The 21,048-nt window shown below is 42.0% G+C and overlaps 1 protein-coding gene across 3 annotated transcripts in view; it reads left to right on the top strand.

The window, feature by feature from the left end:
• URI1 (URI1 prefoldin like chaperone) overlaps window positions 1-21,048 on the top strand; it is a 52,350-nt gene that overhangs the window by 4,713 nt on the left and 26,589 nt on the right. Inside the window, exons 1-2 of one of the 3 annotated variants that reach the window (XM_054840108.1) lie at window positions 4,495-5,312; window positions 17,166-17,200. In XM_054840108.1, coding sequence (XP_054696083.1) covers window positions 4,539-5,312; window positions 17,166-17,200 — 809 coding nt within the window. In that variant the 5' untranslated portion in view covers window positions 4,495-4,538. Of the gene's footprint in view, window positions 1-4,494; window positions 5,313-5,458; window positions 6,939-17,165; window positions 17,201-21,048 lie in introns of those variants that run through there. The other 2 variants (XM_054840110.1, XM_054840109.1) reach the window with 2 other exon arrangements.

Below are 21,048 nucleotides of genomic sequence, written 5' to 3'. Positions count from 1 at the left end.
CAAGTTTCATGTATTAAACCAACCAGGACAGTGCTGACGGTATAAAAGCTAGCATACAGCCAGCTCTGTTGCTGCAAGGGGCCTGGAGCTTTATTGAATGATACTAGCATAAAAATAAATTATGTTTTTATTATTAGCAAACACATAATAAGATTAAAACATAATGTACACTAATAGTCGGCTATCCTGCCTTCCAAAGATACCGTGTATTTTACATAGCTGCCTTTCTGGATCAGGAAATAGAATTTCTATAGATGGTCCCACTAGAAAGCTTATAGTCTGTACCAGCTTTTCTTAATAGCTGCTCCCAAGTATGTGTGGTAATGTGTATATGTGTCTATACATACGGATAATTTCTGACTATTGTCTGTGTCTTGACTGAGTCCAATATGCAAATTCAGGCTTCTCTTCATCGCTACCAATGCAGAAACGCAACATACTGTATCAATGGACTTTAAGGTCCAGTAGCTTCAACCTTAATGCAAGAGAAAATCAGGCCCCTTGTTCGCCCTACAGAGGAGAAACAAATGAACATCAACCTACTTAATACACAATCCTGCTGAAAAACTGAACCTGAAGGTGCATCAGTTTGATGGTTCTCAGATATCACAGTTAAACATGAGATAGTTGGGTGGACGGATGGCAAGGGAGAGGATAAGTTGGTGACACTGAGCAAATAAATATTTTGCTGTCACCTAGTGCCCCTAAAACTGCATTTTAAGCATGAGTTAAGGTGTTTAAGTAGGTAACTGAAAAATGAGTAGCATGTTGGTGTCGCCCCTGAAGCCTCTTCTCTTTCTAATGAGAAAAGGCAGGAGAGAGGAATGTTCTAACGTCAGTAGCACGTACTGATGTTTTGGACCAACAACTATTTAAAAACCTCACTTGTTCTATGCCTGGACAATGAAAGGCGTCTAGTAGTTTGACTCCACTGTCATCATCCAAACACAAAAAACACTGGCTGTTTCAGACTGATTAGACTGAAGGAGATGCAGGCTTTGACCATGGTTCTGCAAACGTTGCATAGCTTCACTCCTCTAAGTAGTTCCACTGACCCCAGAGGGACTGGGTCTCCTTCCAGATTTACTGATGGAGGAAGACTCATGGCCATAATTTTTGCACAAGGAAGCTCCAAAAGGATGTATCTGCAATCTTAGGAATATTCATTAGAAAAGTTAATAGTGGCCTTGTTCAGAATAAAACTTCTGGATAAGAAAAAATTCAATTATTGCTGGTGGAGCAGAGACAGTTATTCTTAAATATTTGCTGGTGCACTTCTCCTGGCAAGTTACAGCAACAAAGAAACACTTTCAATTTCTAAAAGGAACTTAAGTGTCGCTAAAAGTTCAAAATGAGCATGCATGGTGAGTATTATGGCCAGAATTATATAAAATTCTAAGATCTGGTCTTACAGCATTTTGATTATGAGTTAGCTTTAGCATGAGAATAGCGGGGGGTGTTTGTTCCAACTGCAGCAATATCTTTCATAAACTGTCCATTAGAATTAGCACTATGCCTTGATTCAAGTCTTGTAGCCAGCCGTGTAGAAGGCAAGCTGTCTACAACCACAGTGATGTGCTATGCTGTAACAGTTGTGGCTGAAAAAAATCCAACACCAAACACCTGAAAACATTTAGTTCAGAGATGGATCCAAGAAAAAACCCGACAGTTCTTGCATGTCCATTTCATGCCAGAAGACCAAGTATGAAATTTGCCTAAAGCAGATCAGGGAGTCTGCTGTTGGCCTGGGGACGTCATTCGCTATTCACGTTATCAGACTGTCTCCATGTGCTGACGACACAGGTGATCTTTGTAGGCTGGGTCTTGTTTTCCAAAGATGCATTGCTCTCATGGGAGGTCTGTCTCAGGATAACTTATTCTCCAACTTGGTAACGATGAGCTCCTTTTTGTCACTTTTCCCCTGTATCCCTTTCCAGCTAATCCAAACACAACTTAATTCTTTGCGTAGCTCTGCATGGGTGTGCGCACACGTGTGAGCTCTGAGGATGACCTGGTTCTTAACCCTCTCATCCTCATCCATGACTGTGTTGCAATCCATGTTTTTAGACATAAGTTCCTGGTCTTGCAAAACAGAGGTGTCATGGGTTCACCTTTGTTTCTCTCAGCAGAAAGACTGGCTGGGGCATTTTCCCCCATCTGTCTCCTCTTTTCGTCCTCTCCTTGTTTTCCTCTTCCATTGTGCCCGTCCTCTTTGCGGAGTGGCGGTGAATGACATTTAAGGAGTATGGAGGAAGGCGCAGACTTCTTTGCCAAAGAAGAATGTCTTTTGACCCACAGCCCTGGTTTGAGGTTCTCTGCTGCAAACTGAACTTGACCTCTCCAAAACTCTGCTTCTAATCCTCTGCTCTCACAGGTAGAGCTGACCCATTTATACCAAACCCAGAAATATGTCACTGATTTCTCATTCACAAAAGCTCATCCAATCTAGCTAGCCTGGGTTCTGGTAGGGGCTCTGCCAGCAGCCACATCTTCAGCTACAGCACAGGCATATCTGCTGACTGCTTAGCCATCCACTTGGAAGAGAACACGTAAGCTTTGCTTATTTGCCTTTCCCTCACTTAATTACAGAGAGTTCTCCAAAGTTTTCCCCAAGGTTTTATGAAAATCATCTGGTAGGGCATCTAAAAGATTTAATGTAGTAAACAAGTAAACAAAAATCTGCAGCTTAGAAGGCCAAATTTCAATATGATTTATTTTATATTCCATAGAGTTTCACTGGTGACAATGGTTTTGTACAGGTTATAAGTGCAAAAGAATGTGACCCAGAGACAGGCTTCGTGCTCCTCTTTGGCAAATGCTGTCTCCCATCTGTTTGTCACTATTAGAACATTTCTTCATTGGCAGATGAAAAACAAAATGTACAAAAGGATCCAGTAAACTATTCCATACTATCGTCAGTACAACCAAATGCATACAGTCATTACTCTGATAATGATGTAGCCTCTTACTTTGGCCAACTGTCAGAAGTCTTCAAGGCAATACATTTAGTGACTAAATGATGTACTAGTGGCACGTGAAATGGCAAAGTCTTTGGAACAGGAAACAAGAGAAACGATTGCATGCCTTTACGTTCTACTTAGAAAATAGTATCTCGTGATATAGAATTCCTACTTTGTGGCTCCTCTTGTTGTTTAAGTGTTTTTTGTATGTCAGGCAAAAAAATAAAATTTTAAATAAGATATATATCTTTATGTTTTGTCCTCCAATCGAGTTGAGATGAAATGAGACCAAATTAGAGCATTTAAAAATGACCTGTATTTGTAGCATCTCCTCTGTGAGCCCCGTTAACTGGAGAAAAGTTTAGAAGAGGTTCTAAGCAGGCTGAAAGGGAGTTATTTACTATGAGCATTTAGAAGGATCACAAGATTTGTATAACCTATTTAAACCTGAGATATTCTTTTGCTGGTGAGCTGTTTTCTGACATAACAATATATAGATGTCTCTTGTACATTCAGAGGTTCCAGAATCCCTCGGTGACAAATACGTGCCAGAGATTTCGGCTAACTTTCAATTATTGTTGAAGATTATGGATGTAGTTATTTCATAAACCAAACTACCCAGCTGCAGTTGCAAATTTTTATTTGCAATATTGGAAGCTGTATTAAAGTCTGGCTAAAAGCTAACTTCCAGCTTGAGTAACCATGCTTTGAAAATTGTTTCTAAATTCCTCATCTGTAGAGCTTTAACAAGCTCTTTAAGGGGGATGGGAACCTGGATTTATAAAAGTGCACAGCACATACTGTGTCACGTATATCACAAAGAGTTGTTTTGTGGTGTACAGAGGGTTAGTTCTGCTCAAGGAAGTGGTGTTTCTTTTGCAGGAGAAGGAAACCCCTAATCTAAGCACAGGGAAGACGCACCTTTGTACCTCCATCTTATGTCACGCCTGCCAGAGCCTGTGGGGGGGACAACACAAGCCCCTCTACTCCGCTGGCACATACATACGCTGGGTGTTCACTCAAGGGAAAAGGGTGGCACTAAACACAAGGTCTATCTATAACTGAACCCGCCTGGGCGGTGTTTAGCGTGTAGAAGTTAAAATACACCTGCTAGAACTGCAGCAGCCCATCGAGCACCACGTGAAGTTACTCAGGTGTTCAGCAGTGCTGTGATCCGGTGTGCCGTAGAAGCACGGCTCCGTTCCCTTACCAACATGTTGCTTTGGACGTGTCTAATGTCATTCATGAAATGAACTAATGAATTTACTGCACATAAATTACTCTGTGGTACTCCAAGAGCGGCTGACTGCCACTTGCTTCCCATGCAGTAACTTCTCCATGTAGGCAAGCCCAAGCGCTGCTCCAAGTGATTTCAGAGAACCCACAAACATTTCGCAATCTTTTGGGTCACAGCGACCTACTGTTTGTTCGCTGTCAGCTGTCCTGACACCGTGAACTCTAGGGAGCTGGCATTCTGACATCCGTTATCGTGACATCACCCCCGTTTCAAAAGCCATACAATTCTGTGTTTACGCGTGTCTAGGACTACTGTAGGCCGACCAAAACGCGCTACAGGTGATGGTTCGGCTTTCCGAACCCAAGGCCTACGCGCTCTGGGCCTGCGCTCCCAACCGGCGCAGGGCTGCGGGCACCCGGACCGCAGGGACCGGGCAGGCCGAGCCCGGCTCCCCGGGCGGGCGGCGGGCTGAGGCACGGGCCGTGCCCCGGGGGAGGCCACCCGTCGCCCCCGGGGGGGGGGGGGAAATCGCCCGACCCCGTTGCGGGGGCCGTGCCCCTCCGCCCTCAGCCCGCCGCGGCGGCGGGGCGGGGGAGCCGTCGGGGCCGTCGGCGGCGCCGGGCCGGGCAGGGGGTGGGGAGCGCCCGCCTCTCGCGGCTCGCAGCCGGGTGCCTCCCGCGGGCGCGGCGGGCCGCCTGGCGGGCTGGCTGGCTACCCAGAGTGCAGCAGGCAGGCGGCGGCCGGCACCGAGCTGCCGGCGCTCTCCCGGCCCGCCGGCGCAGCGGGAGCCGGGCCCAGGCGGCGGCGCGGCCCAGAATGCGAGTGTGAGATGCTTCCCCCGGCAGCGGCGCCCCGGGCCCAGGCGGCGGCGGCCCCCGCGTGGATGCGGCTCTGGAGCCGGCGCTTCGCCCTCCACAAACATTTCTATAGGACTCATTCGCCCTGCTGAGGATATCGGCCCGGCCCGGCCGCCTCTCCCCCTCGCCGCCCCCTCCGCGCCGCGGAGCGGCTCCCTCAGAGACCGCCGGCCCGTCCCGGCGGGCATGGAGGCCCCCGGCGGCGCCTCGCCGCTCAGCCCCGCGCTGGTGGGCCGCCTCCGCCAGGAGCACGAAAAGGTAAAGGCCGTGGCCGCCGGGCCGGGCCGCAGCGTGAGGAGGGGGGCGCGGGCTCGGGGCGGCGGGGGCCCGGGCCGGGGATGGGGTGGGTGGGGGGCGGCAGTGGCGGCGGCTCCCCCGGGCGGGGGGGGGGGGGTGGCGGGACCCCCCCCGGGGTGGCGGCCCCCAGGCGGCACGCGCCCGGGCCTGCGTGCGGCGGGCGGGCACGTGACGGCGCTGACGTCACGGGTGGCGGTTGAGGCGGGTCGTGGCGGCCGTCGCTCCCCGGCGGGCCGAGGCCGAGGGGGACCCGGAGCACCCCGGGAACGGGCCGGGCCGGCTCTCCCGCCAGCCCGCTACAGGACCGCCTCCACGGGGAGGAAGGGCGCCGGGAGGCGTGCGGCTGGGCACGGGTGGGGTGCGGAGCTCCGTTAGCGTGTTGGCAGTGGCGGTGTGGCCGAAGTGCCCTTTAAAACCGCACCCGTCAGGCCGCTGACCGGGAGTTGGCAGGAGGGGAAGCCGCTGCGATGGCTGGGGAGGCACCGGGCCTTCGCACACCCCGCGCTCTGCTGTCTGAATGCTTGCCCTAGCGCGCCTTGGCGACCGTTACAGTTACGTAAGCGTGAAGCGTGCGTACACAGCACACTCTTAACCGCGTGGGGTTTGCCCTCTTTCCACTTCTCTGTGGCTTTTCCACTCACAAGGCCAACCACGCACCTCACTGAAACGCGGTCCTGCAGGCAGGCCCTGTGTGAGGCCCGGCGGGTGTCCCTGAACCGGGTCATCTCATGGGCCAGTTTAGAGAGTGGCTGTATCAAAAATTAATTGTGACTTGCCTTAAAAAACGCAGATTACATTTGAAATGGGTTTGAAAGAGCCATACTCCTCTGCAGAAATGATTCCTGAGAGTTTGCAGGCTGGTTCCACTATCTGGCCATAGTACGAACTTGAGGCACTTTTTCCTGGAGATTACATTCACAATCAACGGCGAGTGAGCCCTGCTAATTTAATGAGCGTGATTCCAGGCTCGTAGGTCCCAGACCTGTAGTGAGCTCTGTGTGGGTGCAGGAGTCACTGTGGAACTTGTGGTCGTGTGCAGCATGTTATCTGCACATGTACGTTTGCCCAGTCTGCACACCTTTCAATTTCTCTGCTCATTTTTCTCATATGCTTAAAATTTTTTTAAAGCTGCTTCCACGATGCACATTAGAGCTCAGTTATAATGGAGGAGCTTATCTTTGGTGTGTATTGCTTTGTCACACGCTGGTTTAGTTAAGAGTAAGAAAACCGAGTAACACGTATGTGGTGTAAAAAATGTGCCTTGTCTGGAATACTGCATGCAAAAATGTGCCTACTCCTGAATAGCACACTACATCATTACTAAAAGATCTGCGTAACCAACTGACCATTAATGTCAATGAACAGTAAGAGGATCTGCTGGAATACTCTGCGTCGTCCATTCAGCACGGATAGTAACCCATTGTACCGATAATCGGCGATAGTAACTCGTCTGCTTGGACTCCTTCAGTTAATTTTCAAGGTGGCGGAATTTGGTGAAGAATAATTTCTCTGGTACATTAGTGTCAGTCGGGCCTAATGTGTCAGCGGATGTCTGTCATAACCACGTAGAATTATTCCCAGTTCATGGTAAGACCTCTCTGTAAGCAAGTTTAAGACTCTTCTTAAACAGATCTGCTCCAGTGGAAAAGAGGCCCAGGAGACCATTAATTAAGCCTCTGTTAGGCTGATGTACCAAAATTATATTTTATCATAGGGAAACTTTACATAATTTCTGCAAATTGGCTAAAAAAAATTGAACACTTCAGCTTCAATATGAAATTATACTAAACTACATATCTTGGTTATAGTGGAGTGTCGCGATGAAGATATAGTAGACTTTCTCTCAATGCAATGAATATATATAATTGGATTACAACAGTATTTTCAGTTACAAAAATATTGTATTTTAAGATGGAGGAGGTCTTTTCATTTCAGCTGCCTCTCTTCAGAGAGTCATATTTTTCTCACAAAATTACTGAAGTTGAAGGCTCATGTTTTGGTCTTAGCACAAAGATGAGGGAGAATTAGTTATCCAGTACTTTGGTAAACTAGTAATCATAGTATGAGCAGTGTAACAAGTACTAAAGTTATTGAGCCAGAACTGTATATATACTGGCATTTAAGCAGGCACATACATTTCTTTTAATTACTGTGATGTGGTGCTGTCCCAGTGACGTTTGATTAAGTATAAAGAAACCTATCTATTCCTATTAGTCTGAAGGCAACCTTTAGTGTAATGATGAAATACAGCATTATCTCTCTGCAGAATTAAAAATAATATTTGAATCATAGTTGATTATTTAACATCCAGACCATTGTACTACCCTGGTTCAGCTATGAGTTTGAGCTTTTAAGTGCTAAAGAGCTGCTCTGGAGAACACGTGAACCGAGGCTTCCTTCCTGTTTAAAAATATTCAAAGAACAGGATGTTCATGACTTTCTATCTCTAATCTGATTGAGGCTGCAACTTCCAGGTTTAGGACCCCCGGTGAAAAGTAATTTTAATTCTTGTTTAGGACTGCTTGCCTGTTGGACAGATTTCATCTTGTTAATTTGTAGTGATAGTAAGACCAAACTGTTAAAAGCAATTTTCAGTGCTCCCACTACAGGCACTTTGTATAAAAACATGACTTAGAATGTGTATCTTGGGGATAAATTATAGAAGAATATCTAGTAATTTTCATGATAAAGACCATCATTGGAAGCACAGTGCCTGCGTAAAGTTTTGAATATTTCTGTAAGAAGAATATAATGTATGTGTCATGGATTACTTGCAAAAGCAATACATGTTAGCTGAAAATACTGCGTTAAATCTACTGCAAGTTAGTACAGGAATTATAAAATGAATATTTAAATAGGTGGATTCTCATGCTATAGAGCCTGCGTTTAGACATAATATTTGATAAACATTTATTCCTACAATCAAATGGGTTGGGATTACTAACTGATAGGAAGTTGACGAGTCGGATCTGTGTGATTTGGTAAGACTTGTGCAGACAGTGAATTTACAGTGGGCTGACATGTTCTATAGTTCTGACCAATGCAACGAAGATACGCGTAAAGGGAGACATTACAGAACCATTAGACCCAAGAGACGTTTGTAGAGTGCAAACACAGGCATGGAGTATCTAAAGGATTCCAGTGTTAGCTGGCACAATAGGGTTTTTTGTGTTTTGTTTTGCACTGACAAACACATTCTTTTACTTTCCTTTTAGGAAAATTAGGACAAGGAAGTGACTCTCCTGTCACTCATTGTAACAACAAAGCACAATTAGATTTAATGCAGCCATTACTGTAACTCATTGGCCAGTGTGTATTATGACATTCTTAATTTTTTGCATTTATATGGTGGAGCTCTAAGATCTTTAATTTCCAAATTGTTTTCAAGATCCTGGGTACTTCCAGTTTTTTAACAGTTAAACAACTTGTAGGTGGGTTATGGGGAAACAAATCACAGAATCCTAAACTTACATTCTTTTAAATTGTTTTCTCTTTTTCCTATATGAATTACTTCTGAGGCTGGCTGCTTCTGTCTGAGTCTTTTTCAAGTAATATCTGTGCTGTGAAATCAGTAACTTGGCAGTTTTAAAGCTGTTCCTACAGTCTGAAAAAGAGCAGCGAGACTGAGTAGGGTCTTGTATGCTGCATGCTGCTGCAGGAGCCACTGGAAATCGGGAACTGCTTGCCTGCAGACTCAGCGGATGAGATTCAGTGGCCTTCCAGTGCAGTCTCTCCCAGGGCATTGCACTTTTTCCAGCCTTCATCCAAGTTAACAGAATCTAGAGAAAGCCTGGGTACGAGACAGCAGTGCAATAGGACTTCATTTTGGACAGTAGCTGTTAATGTAGTGTCTGAAGCTTGGTTTGGCATGCACATTTTTAAAAGATCCGGGCTGAAGCTTCACTTGCCGTGGTCCTTTTTAAAAGGTACCTGGACATTTACCTCTTTAGAAAGCTGTGATGACATCCGCTCCCCCCTGTCCCGTGCTTTTTTTTGTAATAGTGGGTTCCAATAATGTTTTCTCATGTGCTGCTTTCAAGTAAAAGGGCTAATTCAGTCATTATCTGGAAGCTTTCAGTGTAGTACTTAGTGTTCTTCCTGTGTTAATTGATCATCACTTTTCGTAGTCATTAATTGATCATCACTTTTACTTTTTGTAGTCAATATTTGTCTATGTTCATATTAGTATGAATTAAATACCTACTAGTTGATATCGTATCAAGAATTGTGAAATAAATTGACAGATCTTAAATAGTTTTTTTTAATGGTCATTAAAGTCAAACTGTTCGCAAACGAGTTCAGAGAGCATTGGTCTTTATTCTGGAGTGGACAAGTCTGTATGTGTCCTGCCTCATTGGTAACTAAAACACGTAGATGAGATTACATCCACAAAATTTAAATGTTACTAAATTGTGCTGCTCCTGTAGCTGTCTACAGATTTTGCGGGTGGATGCAGTGACCAGGGTACTGTTTGGAAATCATCTTTAGTATTATCTCCATTCCAGAAGTTCTGCTCATAACCTGTTTTCTCAGATTGACTTGGGTACCACTTGCCTCACATATTTATTTCTTCCTTTGAGATTGTGAACTTGTATTTTGTTTTAATCTGAAGCTCCAGTCTGGCAGGTGGATTTGCTAGTTCATAGCTTGCCATCCTGAGGCCCTCAGAGCAGCAACTGCACTAAGACTTCCTTTTTTCGCAGTGGGGCTTTAGGACACTGGGCTGCATCGTGCAGTTGCTGGTTTTGTGGTTCCTCTTGTCTGTTAGCATAGGCTGCAATTTCACTGCCATAGAAAGGGTGAAGCCCACCACCACTTTTGTACAAACACGTGTGATCAGATTGCTGTGGGGTAGGAGGGAATCCAGTAACACGTGCCAAAATGGTCATGTCAAAGGCCAGTGCAAATGTGACACGGGAAAGGCAGAGCCGGCGATAGGTGAAACTGGACTGGCCCTCTGAGCCCTGGCCGTGCTCGTGCCAAGTTAGAGCAGTTGTGAGCAGCGATCTCAGTCACTTGCTCAAAAATGTCATCACGAATTTCTGTCAGCAGATTGTGTTGAGGTTGGAAGGATGAGATGGTGGAACTGAGTAGCTGGAGACAGGGAGGGATGATGACTAGTTTACTCAGGACTGTGGCTGAATGTTGAACCGCAGCCTGAAGGTATGTCTGTGAGGCAGGTGCCACAGCTCATGGCAGTTTTAAGCTAGTTAACTCCGGTATTGCTAGCAGCATAGTTGCTGCACCATAGACTACATCAAAGCTTGCAAAACCTGCTTGAGATGTTTAGTAAGTTAGATCATGGGAGTTCTGTGCTTATGTTGGTCTGCTGCTGTCTTGGTGCCTGAGCTACCTTGGATGTGGTATAGCCACATGAATATGTTTACCTGAAGGAAGCTAAAATATTAATTATGAGTTCCTTAGCTCTGTCTCAAGATGAAGTTACATGACATGGATACTGACTTGCTACCAGGGAAAGATGAGACTTTACTCCAGTTTGTTCCTCGCTTGCACCAGTTCAGCTAATTAAACTCACTCAGTAGAAAACATCCTGCTGCCTTTGTCATTTTTGTTGGGTTTGTGAGTTGAAATGACTCCCAAAGGGGACTGACAAACAGCAAAACAGTATAAGGTGTTGGAAACTCATGGTTGGGAGTGAGGAAGAAGGGTGCGGGCTGGTGGAAGCTGACACTGCCTGCCCAGCTGTCACAGGGGAGTGGGCTGCCACACTTAACGTGTCCGCTATTTGTCTACGTGACCTAAAACCACAGTGGTGGTCACAACATAAAATAGTCTGGAGAGGGCAGAACTTCCCAGCTGGCAAAGAAGAGATGAGGCATTTTCTGTCTGCTTTATAATTCGTAGATGTTTCAAGTAGAATTTTTAAGCTCCCCAAAATCGTTTTGGTCAGAACTTAGTTTTTATTTATTGATAAATAATATTTAGGTACTACTTTTTCTGCAAAACTGAGACTCACTTGTGTGTACACAATTAATATAAATATGGTAGATCTTCACTTGTTTTCTTATAGAGAAAGGTAAAAATTGTGGTTCTATCTTTAAATGAGATTTTTTTCCTTTAGAAAGAAATGTTTGTCATGATTCAAATTTCTTTCAGTCTTTTTCCTTCAGTATTCTTCCCAAACACATTTCTTCAAAAGGCAAAAGTTTCCACCCAAAGGGGGATTTATGTTAATAATTTGTTGAAATGTAGTGTTTTTGAGTAATATGATTTAATAAATGAATATGAGAGCTCTGAAATGCTTTCTTCCTTTTCCATTAGATCATACAGTGTGCCAACAGACTGAAAAACTTTTAATAGTTTTATTTCATTTTTTGATTGAAAATGGGGCTCTAGGATAAACAATTGTGCAAATGTTAATTCTGTCTTTCTCCATCAGTGATTGCTGTGTTTTAGGCAAGTACTGTGTAGCTTCCTAGAGGAAAAAATGAAAATTCATTTTAAATGTTTATTTTGCGTGTGGCTTGCTACATCCTTGTTACCAAGAGATGATTAAATATTTGACCACCCATTAGTGTTCTTCCGTAATGTAAAGTCTTATTGTGAACTGGTTATTTCATCGGTAAACTTTTTGGGTTTGGGGGTGCAACAGAGAAATCTCGTGTATGAGTTGCATGGCAGAGTGGGTATTGATACTGCAAACATTTACAGATGGAGGCAGCTCATGTGCATGTATCAACTGCAGTAAATACTTCAATGTAGAAGGTTAAGCAGTTAAAACTGCACAGAGTTGGAGTCATCTGAATTAGGTCAGTAGTGGAAATTATCTTGGATTTAGCGTGAGCCTTGCGAACATGGGTCTGCATTTCAGAACACCAGCACACGCTTCCAGTGTAGTTCATAGAAGGTTCTGAACAACAGAACCAAGGTTGAGACTGAGATATCTACACAGTCCCGAATGGCAGGGACAGTCTCCTGAAGGCAAATCATTGGGTTTAGACTTTATTAGACCCTTACTTTAATTACCACCTCATTACTTGCTCTGCTTCCACAAAAAGTATTCCATACTGTCATTTTCCCTAAGTAACTGGAAATGTGATTGAAAGGGATGTTTAAAGTGAGACTAATTCAAGATTAAATAGTCACAAATTATATTATTGCTACATGTAAACAAATTACTTGCATATCTGATTTTATTCAGATTACTTTTCAAGTGGTAAATAATGCTTTATCACTTATATAGTGCTCTTACATCTTTAGAGTGCTTTTCTCACATTAATTAATCATCATTAAACACTTTGAGGTGGGTAGGTTAATACTATTATCCCCATTTTGCAGATGAAGAAATGTAGACTGAGAGGTTGTGATTTGCTCAAGGCCATATGGAAGAAATAGAATCAGAGCTGGGATTAGATCTGTGTTCCTAGCTTCTAATTTCAGAAGACCAGCCAGATTGTGAGCCACAGTTTTGAAGCAAAATACTCAAGTATGCATGTAGAAACAGCACACATTTACTTGGCCTCTTAGATGCCTCGCTTGCAGTTTGTTTAAATGGAAACTTTGCTTCTGTGCTGTGCTGTGCATTTCCACGTTCATACCCACAAGCGTGGAAATAGCCTCTCATTCATTTCGGAACTGTTCTTTATCTGACGGGGAAATTTATTTTCATTGTATTCATTGAAATTAACTTTCATCTTAAAAATACCAGTTTCTAGTTCTTTAGACTTGAACATAACTGTGTGACTCGGATACAGCAGGTTTAGCATTGGTTCCCTAAACTGCCTGCAGGTGATACCAGTACCAGCTCTGTTGCTTATAGTCTTTCAGGAGCTGAGACATAAATAAAATTGTGACTTGGCAGCTTGCCTTATTGCTGTTCAGAACAGCCGAGAGAGAGAGAACAATTACCCTCAGTGAGCTAAACCCATCACCTTTGTAGGCAGTGCCTAGCTTCCTAGCGGAGGGAGACATTGGCATGCGTGAACTCCACCTTGGAGAACTACCTAAATAAAACAAAATAGTCTTGGACTAGAGAGGAGAGCAGAACTATTTGTGCACCACCTTGATAATCAGAAGCACCACGGAGAATTTACATTCAGCTGTTAGTAGTGGGAGCATGTGCAGAAGCAACAGGTGAAGAAAAATGAGGTGAGAGAAAGAGGTGCCCTTGTAAGTGAAAGTGGGGACCTGCTGGGGAAAGGCGGGGTAATGTGAACAGGTTAGAGACCCATGGGCACGTACAGGTAAGAGTGAGCGTCGTGCTACAGCATCCTTCTCGCCTGTCTTCATTCCCAAGGAAACGTTGCAAGTGATTGTAGTGCCTGGCTGCTGAGTTAGGAGATCTGGCTTCTGATTCTAGCCCTGTTCCTGACCCGTGTTAGTGGTTTGGTTGCTCAGCCTGCAAAATCAGTGCAGAGCTTTTCCAAAGTGCTGTACGCTTTAATTCATGGAAAAGGTTTTGAGCTCTTCAGATGGAAGATCATGGAGAAGGTGGAATATAGATAGATTGTTGCAGGCAAAGGGAATTTTCTGCCTTCGGACGGCTAATGAAGTCTGGCTGTACGATACGAGTTGTTTGGGGGTGATCTGTAGTCCCTAGCCTGCAAGCGGCCCTGCGTTCAGGCTGGCACGGTGGGACTGGGGCACGCTCGGGAGGTGATCGTAGCTCAGAGCTGATCCTCCCGCTCTGCTGTGACTCTGCTTGTGAAACCTAGACACAAGAGATGCCCTGAAAGCAGCAATGTATGCTTCTCTTTCAACCTGGTAGTAATGAGAGCAGAACCAACGCGCAATCTCCTGCTTTAACGGTTTGGTTTTGAATCCCGAAGGAATTGCCCTCTGGGTTACAGGCGCGCGGAGGCGTGCTCTGCCAGGGCTGTCCCGGGTGCCCGCTGCTGAGCTCCCCGGCACGGCTTGCCCGGTCGGGGGCTTGAGAAGCGCTAAATTTTACCAAGTTGCTGGTGGAGGAAAGGAAGGAAACAAAGTATTTTGCCCATTGGCTTTCTTTTAAGACTATGGAATGTATTGTCTGACAGTGGATCCTGTTTTAATAACCAGACCCATGATTAGGTGCTGCAAGAGTAGTTTAATAAATATTTTAGTATGCAGATAAGCCATTGATAATGGCATGCATTCACAAACTCATACATTTTTGTGCCTAAAAGGGGAGAATTCAGAGTTTATTGATAGCGCTTCCAGTACGATGCCTTAAAAGCAATGCGTAGTTGGTGGCACTAGGTGTCCAGACAAATTGAACTCAAATGAACAAACAAACAGGTGATTTATTTTATTTACCCTGAAAGGAATTTTCGTTCTTTAATTGTAACTCAAGATATAAATTATGTGTGGAAGATAGACTAATGATTTTCCTGTGTTTGATTAAAGGCAAAGAATCAAAGATTTGTTTATATATTTATCTATTTGTTTCTTTGCTGTGATAAGGCCAGTTGTTATCCAAACAGTGGGACTGACCTAATAAAGGACATATGCATAATTGATCTCCAGCCATTTTTCAATATTTATTCTCTATTTTTTTAATAGAGTTCAGTTCCAGAAGTGCAGTCTGAAACATTTTTAAGGTGGTACATTTTAGCGCTTCTGTTAAAGGTCTCATTTTATGCTGGCCACTGAAACGAAAAGGTTTGTTGTTGGTTCCACCCTTTAGTATCCCTTCAAGAGAGATTATATCAAAGAAGAAGAATTAAATTAAAATTGATTGGTGTTATTGATTTTTCTTTTTTTTTTTTTTTTAAAGGGGATAAAGGGTGATGGAAACAGCATATGCCCCTATGCTGTTTTACTGATGGACTATTTTTTAAAAACATAAAAAGCATATGTGCCCAATTTACATATTTACTAATTAAAAAAGCTTCCTGGAAACATTAAGTAGACTATCTTCTGTAACCTTTAACATTGTAGCTAATGGATATAGCCTGGAAATTTTCATAGAAGGTCTTCTAAATAATGTAAATGATTATGAATATGTAACTAGTTAATATGCAGCTACGAAAGGATTATCATGTAGAGGTTAATGAACATGCTGCTCTTATGGTTTGCAGGGCTTTTCTTTTTGTGCTTTTAGCTCACTTCATGCATGGAAAGTCATGTATCGGGAATGGAAAGCTTCCTGTCTTTTCCATCTTCATCTGTAATGGGGCAATTAAACTGGAACTTTCTTAAAGGATTTCATAAACATTTTTGTATGTGTAATTATGTTGTGTACTTCACAATCACTGCGGAATCTGAAAGAATGAAGGATGTTGATAGAATAGGCTCTGACTCTTGTACTTGTTAGTGGTGTTTGCATTGTTAGCAAACGTTGCTGCACTGTGTGATTTATACTTTTTACAGAAACTTTACTCTTCAGATGGGCTCAATATTAATAGTATGAATTGTATTTCTGAGCTGATGTCCTTTAGCAGTCTGTATATTTACTCTAACCTTAAAAATAGTTAGCTTGCACATGAAGGAAAATATTTGCTAGGCATTTGATTTATAGGAGTTTAGAGCAAATGATAAATTTAAACTTGGCTTACGTGGGACGAGCTACCTGGCTGAATTTCCTGATGGATTATGAAATAGCGTAACCACAAATGTAAAGCTGATCCTTTTCATTTAAATACTTTGTTTAAAGAATTATTAGCTCACAAAGTAGTCCCATTGTTTTACTCCTGTATGAGTAGAAAGTACAGGGTCTGAGATCTGTCCTGCAATAGCTGCACATATGCTAACTAAAAAAAAAATAATTGTCTTTCATTCTGTTGTTTAGGAAAAAAAAAAGAATTATCTGCTCCAGTGATTTCAGTGGTACTTGAATGTATGTTATTGTTTTCTCTGCAAATTTTCTCATTAATTGCTTTCAAATGTTAGCATTATTTTGGCTATAGGAAAAGCAAAATTTGTAAAAAAACCCCCCAAAAAATCCTAGAAAACGCTTATATTGAGAAGACGTCTAGACATATTTAATTGCCTCATGGCTTCATTGCATTTCATATAATTGAATGAAATTGTTTGTGTTATATTTTTGGTAACCATTATTCAGAGATCAGAATATGTTTTGAAAAACAATCTCCACCTAATTACAGCAGAGAAGGTCACAGGTTTGAGCATCTTGTCTGCTATATCTACATAGTCTAAAAAAATACAGTTAAAAAAGAAAAAGAAGTATTTCATTTTAACAATGTGCTTAATTTTGTAAATTATTTTGGATCTCTTGGGAAAGCATGTGGCATAAAGAATTAAGTGCAATATTCAGATTAAAACTTCCTTTTTTTTTTTTTCATACCCAGAAAGAACAGAAGGAAAGGCAGCAGCCCATAATGGTGTCAAATATACTTGTATTTAAACACCACAACATTAATTTGTGCTTTTTCAAATTAAAATGGCCAGTGGAAACATTTGTTGATGTACCGATAAGGAAAAATGTTTTTGGTGCTGTGGGGTTCATTTGTTTTTGTTTTTTAATGACTGAGTATGGAAGTTACATTGATGTCTTGTTATAATTTATGTTGTTTTCTTATTCTGCAAACATGTAACACTGAAAATAGATCTGCAGATTGCGCAAACTACTACTTATCTTATATCGTGTGTCACCTAATAGTTATGGAGCAGGTATTGTACCAAAATATGAACTGAAAAGCTGTAATTTTTTCTGTGGTTATCAGTCTGCATTAGTGTGTGATAAAGTGTGCTGCTTAAGAACTACCATTCACATGCCTTTGCACTGACAAATAAAAATGTATAGAGAGACTTCACCAAATCTGTAAAGCTACTGTTCTAGTTTCTGATGCATTGACATTGCAGCTGTGTGCTTAGCCTTGTTTTTTCATGAGTAGTTATCTGTTTTAATGACAGGTGGTCACTAGCTGCCAAGAAAAAATCCAGCACTGGTAAGTGAAAAATGTTTGATTACATGTCTAAAATACTGATGAGTAACCTAGTTATATTTTAGTAAAGTACTGCTATTTATTCTAATGATAGCCAAATCCTACTAACATGCTTTAGGGATTATAGTTAGCGGTAGCTCAGAATTGTTGCAGTGTACTCTCTTTTAAAATGTATTTATTTTCCACTGATACCGTTACTTTAAATCACGAATACACTGAGCCTTAGTGTTTATACTTCTGTTTTAAATACCCAGCTCGTTTGTCATTTTTCCCCAAGTAACCTTGTGGGATGAATGCTGAATTTGCCTGATTGGTGAAAAAGTACTCCCAGGGTAGAATTTATTATTCTTGTTTTCTTTCTGTCTATGGAGGAGGGAGGGAAATTCTGCTTCTTCCCCTCCATGTGCTAAAACAATGTGAAAGTAATGTTTCCCTGGGTTTTTTTTTCCCCCCCCAGTAAAGTATGTGATAAAGCTTAGTTTGTAATGCTTAGAAAGAAATGGTTTGTTGTGTAAAAAAATTATCTCTGGGCACTTTTTTCTCTGTTGGCAATCTATGGTTAATAGAAAACATGCTTAGTAAATAATAGTTTTGTATGGCATCTGAGGAAAATGTACATTTAATGGTGAATGAAATCTTATATTATGAGTTACTGTGAGATATAACTGTTGATCTTACAGATATCAAATTACAATATATCCATGCTGTGTTTACCATGATTTTACTGAGAGTACAACAGGAGCTGTCTTGATTATTGTCTGCAGGGTTATTGCAGAATCACAGCAACTGCCCCTTTAGTGGTGAGATTAAACCTTTGGTTATACACCGTCAAGCATATAATATTTTAAATTTATTTTAAGAGGCTTTTTCTTCATGCCTGAAAGATCTCCAAGCAAATAATTCATATTTAGTGTGTATCAAATGTTTTTAGTTTAAATGCACATAGGCTGCAAGCACCGGATAAGAGGAAAAAAATCAAGGCAATCTGTACACATCATCATATTAAATTCTGACTATTGGCTTGCAAAAATAATCTAAAACTAGTATGTTTCATTTATGTTTAAAATTCAGAGGCTGCATTAATTTTCAATAAGGGAAACATTATTGAAGTGCCTGCTGGTGCTGCTTTGGTGAAGTCAGGCAGAATATCCCCACCCCACGTACTTTCTCAGGAGCTTTGCAGTGTCCCTACCAATTTGGTCCCGTGTGAAATTCTGCATTCTTTCACTATGAGACAGTATTTTTCAGAAATAAAATGATTGTCAGAAAGCCTTAACATTCGATCAGATTTTTAAAAGTTTGGAAAGTTGTGACAATTATTTCCTCTTACAAAAACGGCTGAGGTTTGTGGAGTGGGGTGGGAGGGTCGGCTGTGGAAGAAGTTGCCCGTGTCTTTGCTTTTATGCAAACTCTGGCCATGGCCCCATGAACTTGAGGGTTTTGGGGCACAGAGCGTCAACAGGAAAACCTAACTTACTGGTATCTTTTATGTAGAAAAGCAGTTTATACAGCATCCATACAATCTTTACTTTATAAAAAATTATTTAAAATTTAGTACCCTTATTTAGATCTTGATTGTGCAAGAGCTGAGTGCTCTTGTTTCCACCAAGTAATTTGTTCATATAAGACCTTTTAAGTAGTCAGTGACACAGAAGAATGTTAAATAGAATTGGGTGAATAACAATAGGGGTTTTAAACACTCAGCTTCAATATATTCCCATTAAATTATTTTCTTTTTCATTTTTTAGTACACTTGAAGGATATTTCTAAAGCCATGAATCCAATAATGGGTCTGATATGGGATGAAACATCTCGACATGCGTTTCCCCTTCTAGGGACATGCTCTTAGCTGCAGTCCCAAAATTCATCCTCCCCATTCACTTTGGTCCTTCACTGCGTGTAGGGACTGCGTGTAGCGCCGGCACACCCCAGAGCTCGTGTGACCATCGGCTATAGGTGAAGAGGGAGGTCGGCTTCCTTCCTTAAGTAATGCTGTTTCAGCCCGATTAATTAAAATGATTGATTTTAATTTTCTTTATCTTGATTGTCCAGTTCAGGATGTGGCTGCACTTTTAGAGATTCCCCGGGTTTGATCAGCAAAGGGCAGGAGTCTCACTGAAAAAAACCAACCATACTTTGCTCTGTAAAGCAAAATAGCTTTTGTAGCAAATGATTTCTCCTGTACCCTAATCAGATCATTCAGTAACGGGCAGCAGTATCTGCTTTTCAGATTAATGAAGAAATGTTGAGTGACTTTCAGCCATGAAACGATGGGGACGGTTAATCCTGCTGCGAGTGGGGGGATTTTCATACCGCTCCCCTGGAGTCTTCTCTTGGCATTTGCGACATGGGCAGGGCCTTCGGCTTGGGGATGGTGTTTGTTTTTCAGCGGGTGGTTGGATTGCATCAGTGTCCATTTCTCAAATACAGATCTCTGTGAGGCAAAGGCTGGATTCTGTAAATATCATTAAGTCATTGATTGGTATTGTTGACACCAAGTTGTCATTATATCGTTCCCCCTCCCAAAATATCTCACTGAATTTTGTTAAGATTCATGAGTTTGTCCTTCCTCTTTGAAGGAGGTGAATTATATTTTCAAATTGATGTGGGCAATGCACAGAGAAACTTGCCTAAACCAAAGCAGCAGCAAGCATCTTTTGCAAATCAGTTATATGGAATATGGTTTTAATGTCCAAGTGGCATGAATTTTTTTTTTTCAGGACCAGTTCCACAACTTAAAATATGAAGTACTCCAGGTCTAAAGTAGGGTGATTACAGCAAAGTTCAACTATGGAAGCACATGAGTCAAAACATCGGAGTATCAGATAATTTTTCATAATGAATGCTGAAGAAGATTTCACTCTGCTTATGAATCTAAGAAAATCAATGATAATATTTTGAGAGTTGTGTTATCAACTATGACATTCATTTTTCAGCACATTTATAGATTGCTTTCCTGAATCATCCCCACAAAACCTGTAATTTGCATCTTGGGTCAGCGTTGTTAAGTGTGCTGCTCCATGCTTTCAGTTGCCTTTTATTGCAGCATTTACTACCATATGTATGTTTACTATTTTGAAGTACAAGTAAACAGTATCATCAAACCTGACATTTATATGCCAGCTACTTCATGCAGGAGCTGATTTCTGACCATCTTCAGAATGGCACTGGTCCATTAAAAGGCTTTTTCAAGCCAAATTTAAGTATTTAAGAATGTCTTCACAAAAGAAGGCTTTTTTAGAGGGAGTGTTGTTGCTTGTTTTGCACACAAAGGAAAATCCCCACAGCAATTGAAATGCTGCATCTTGCAAAGTCCTCTGAAGAGCCAGGTGTCTACTGGGGGAATAGTTTGTCTAAGCCCACCAAGCCGTTTCTGTCTTGGGTAACAGCACATAGCATAAGTCTTATTTACATTTTGGATAGAGAAACAGCAGAGGATGTTCCTCACCTGTAGTATCCCTTGTCAGGGATTGAAGATGCAACAGAACCCTGGTGGTCAAGCCATCTTCCAGGAGTGTTGACTCTTGGTAGGAACACAAAGTTCACGTGAAAATCAGAATTAATTAAAATTTTGCACATTTCTGTCAACTGAAATCAAGGTCATGAATCCTTTATTACAAGCGATACTTTGAAGAATTTGCCTCTTATAAAGTATAAACTGGATTTTCAGTTATTTTTCTAAATATTGATGGTGGTATAACTGTTGAACATGGGGTGAGATATACCAAATCCTAGTGAAAGAACTCATTCTTTCCGCCATAAAAAATTCAAATTCAGAAAGAGACATGCACAATCTAAAATAATCAGTCCCTATTTCAATGCACGTTATTCTAAAATAATCTAGGTATTAT

The sequence above is a fragment of the Grus americana genome, chromosome 13 (assembly GCF_028858705.1).
Source record: "Grus americana isolate bGruAme1 chromosome 13, bGruAme1.mat, whole genome shotgun sequence".
NCBI lineage: Eukaryota > Metazoa > Chordata > Aves > Gruiformes > Gruidae > Grus > Grus americana.
Note: the sequence above shows the minus strand (reverse complement) of the source record. Positions and strands in the feature narration are given on the sequence as shown.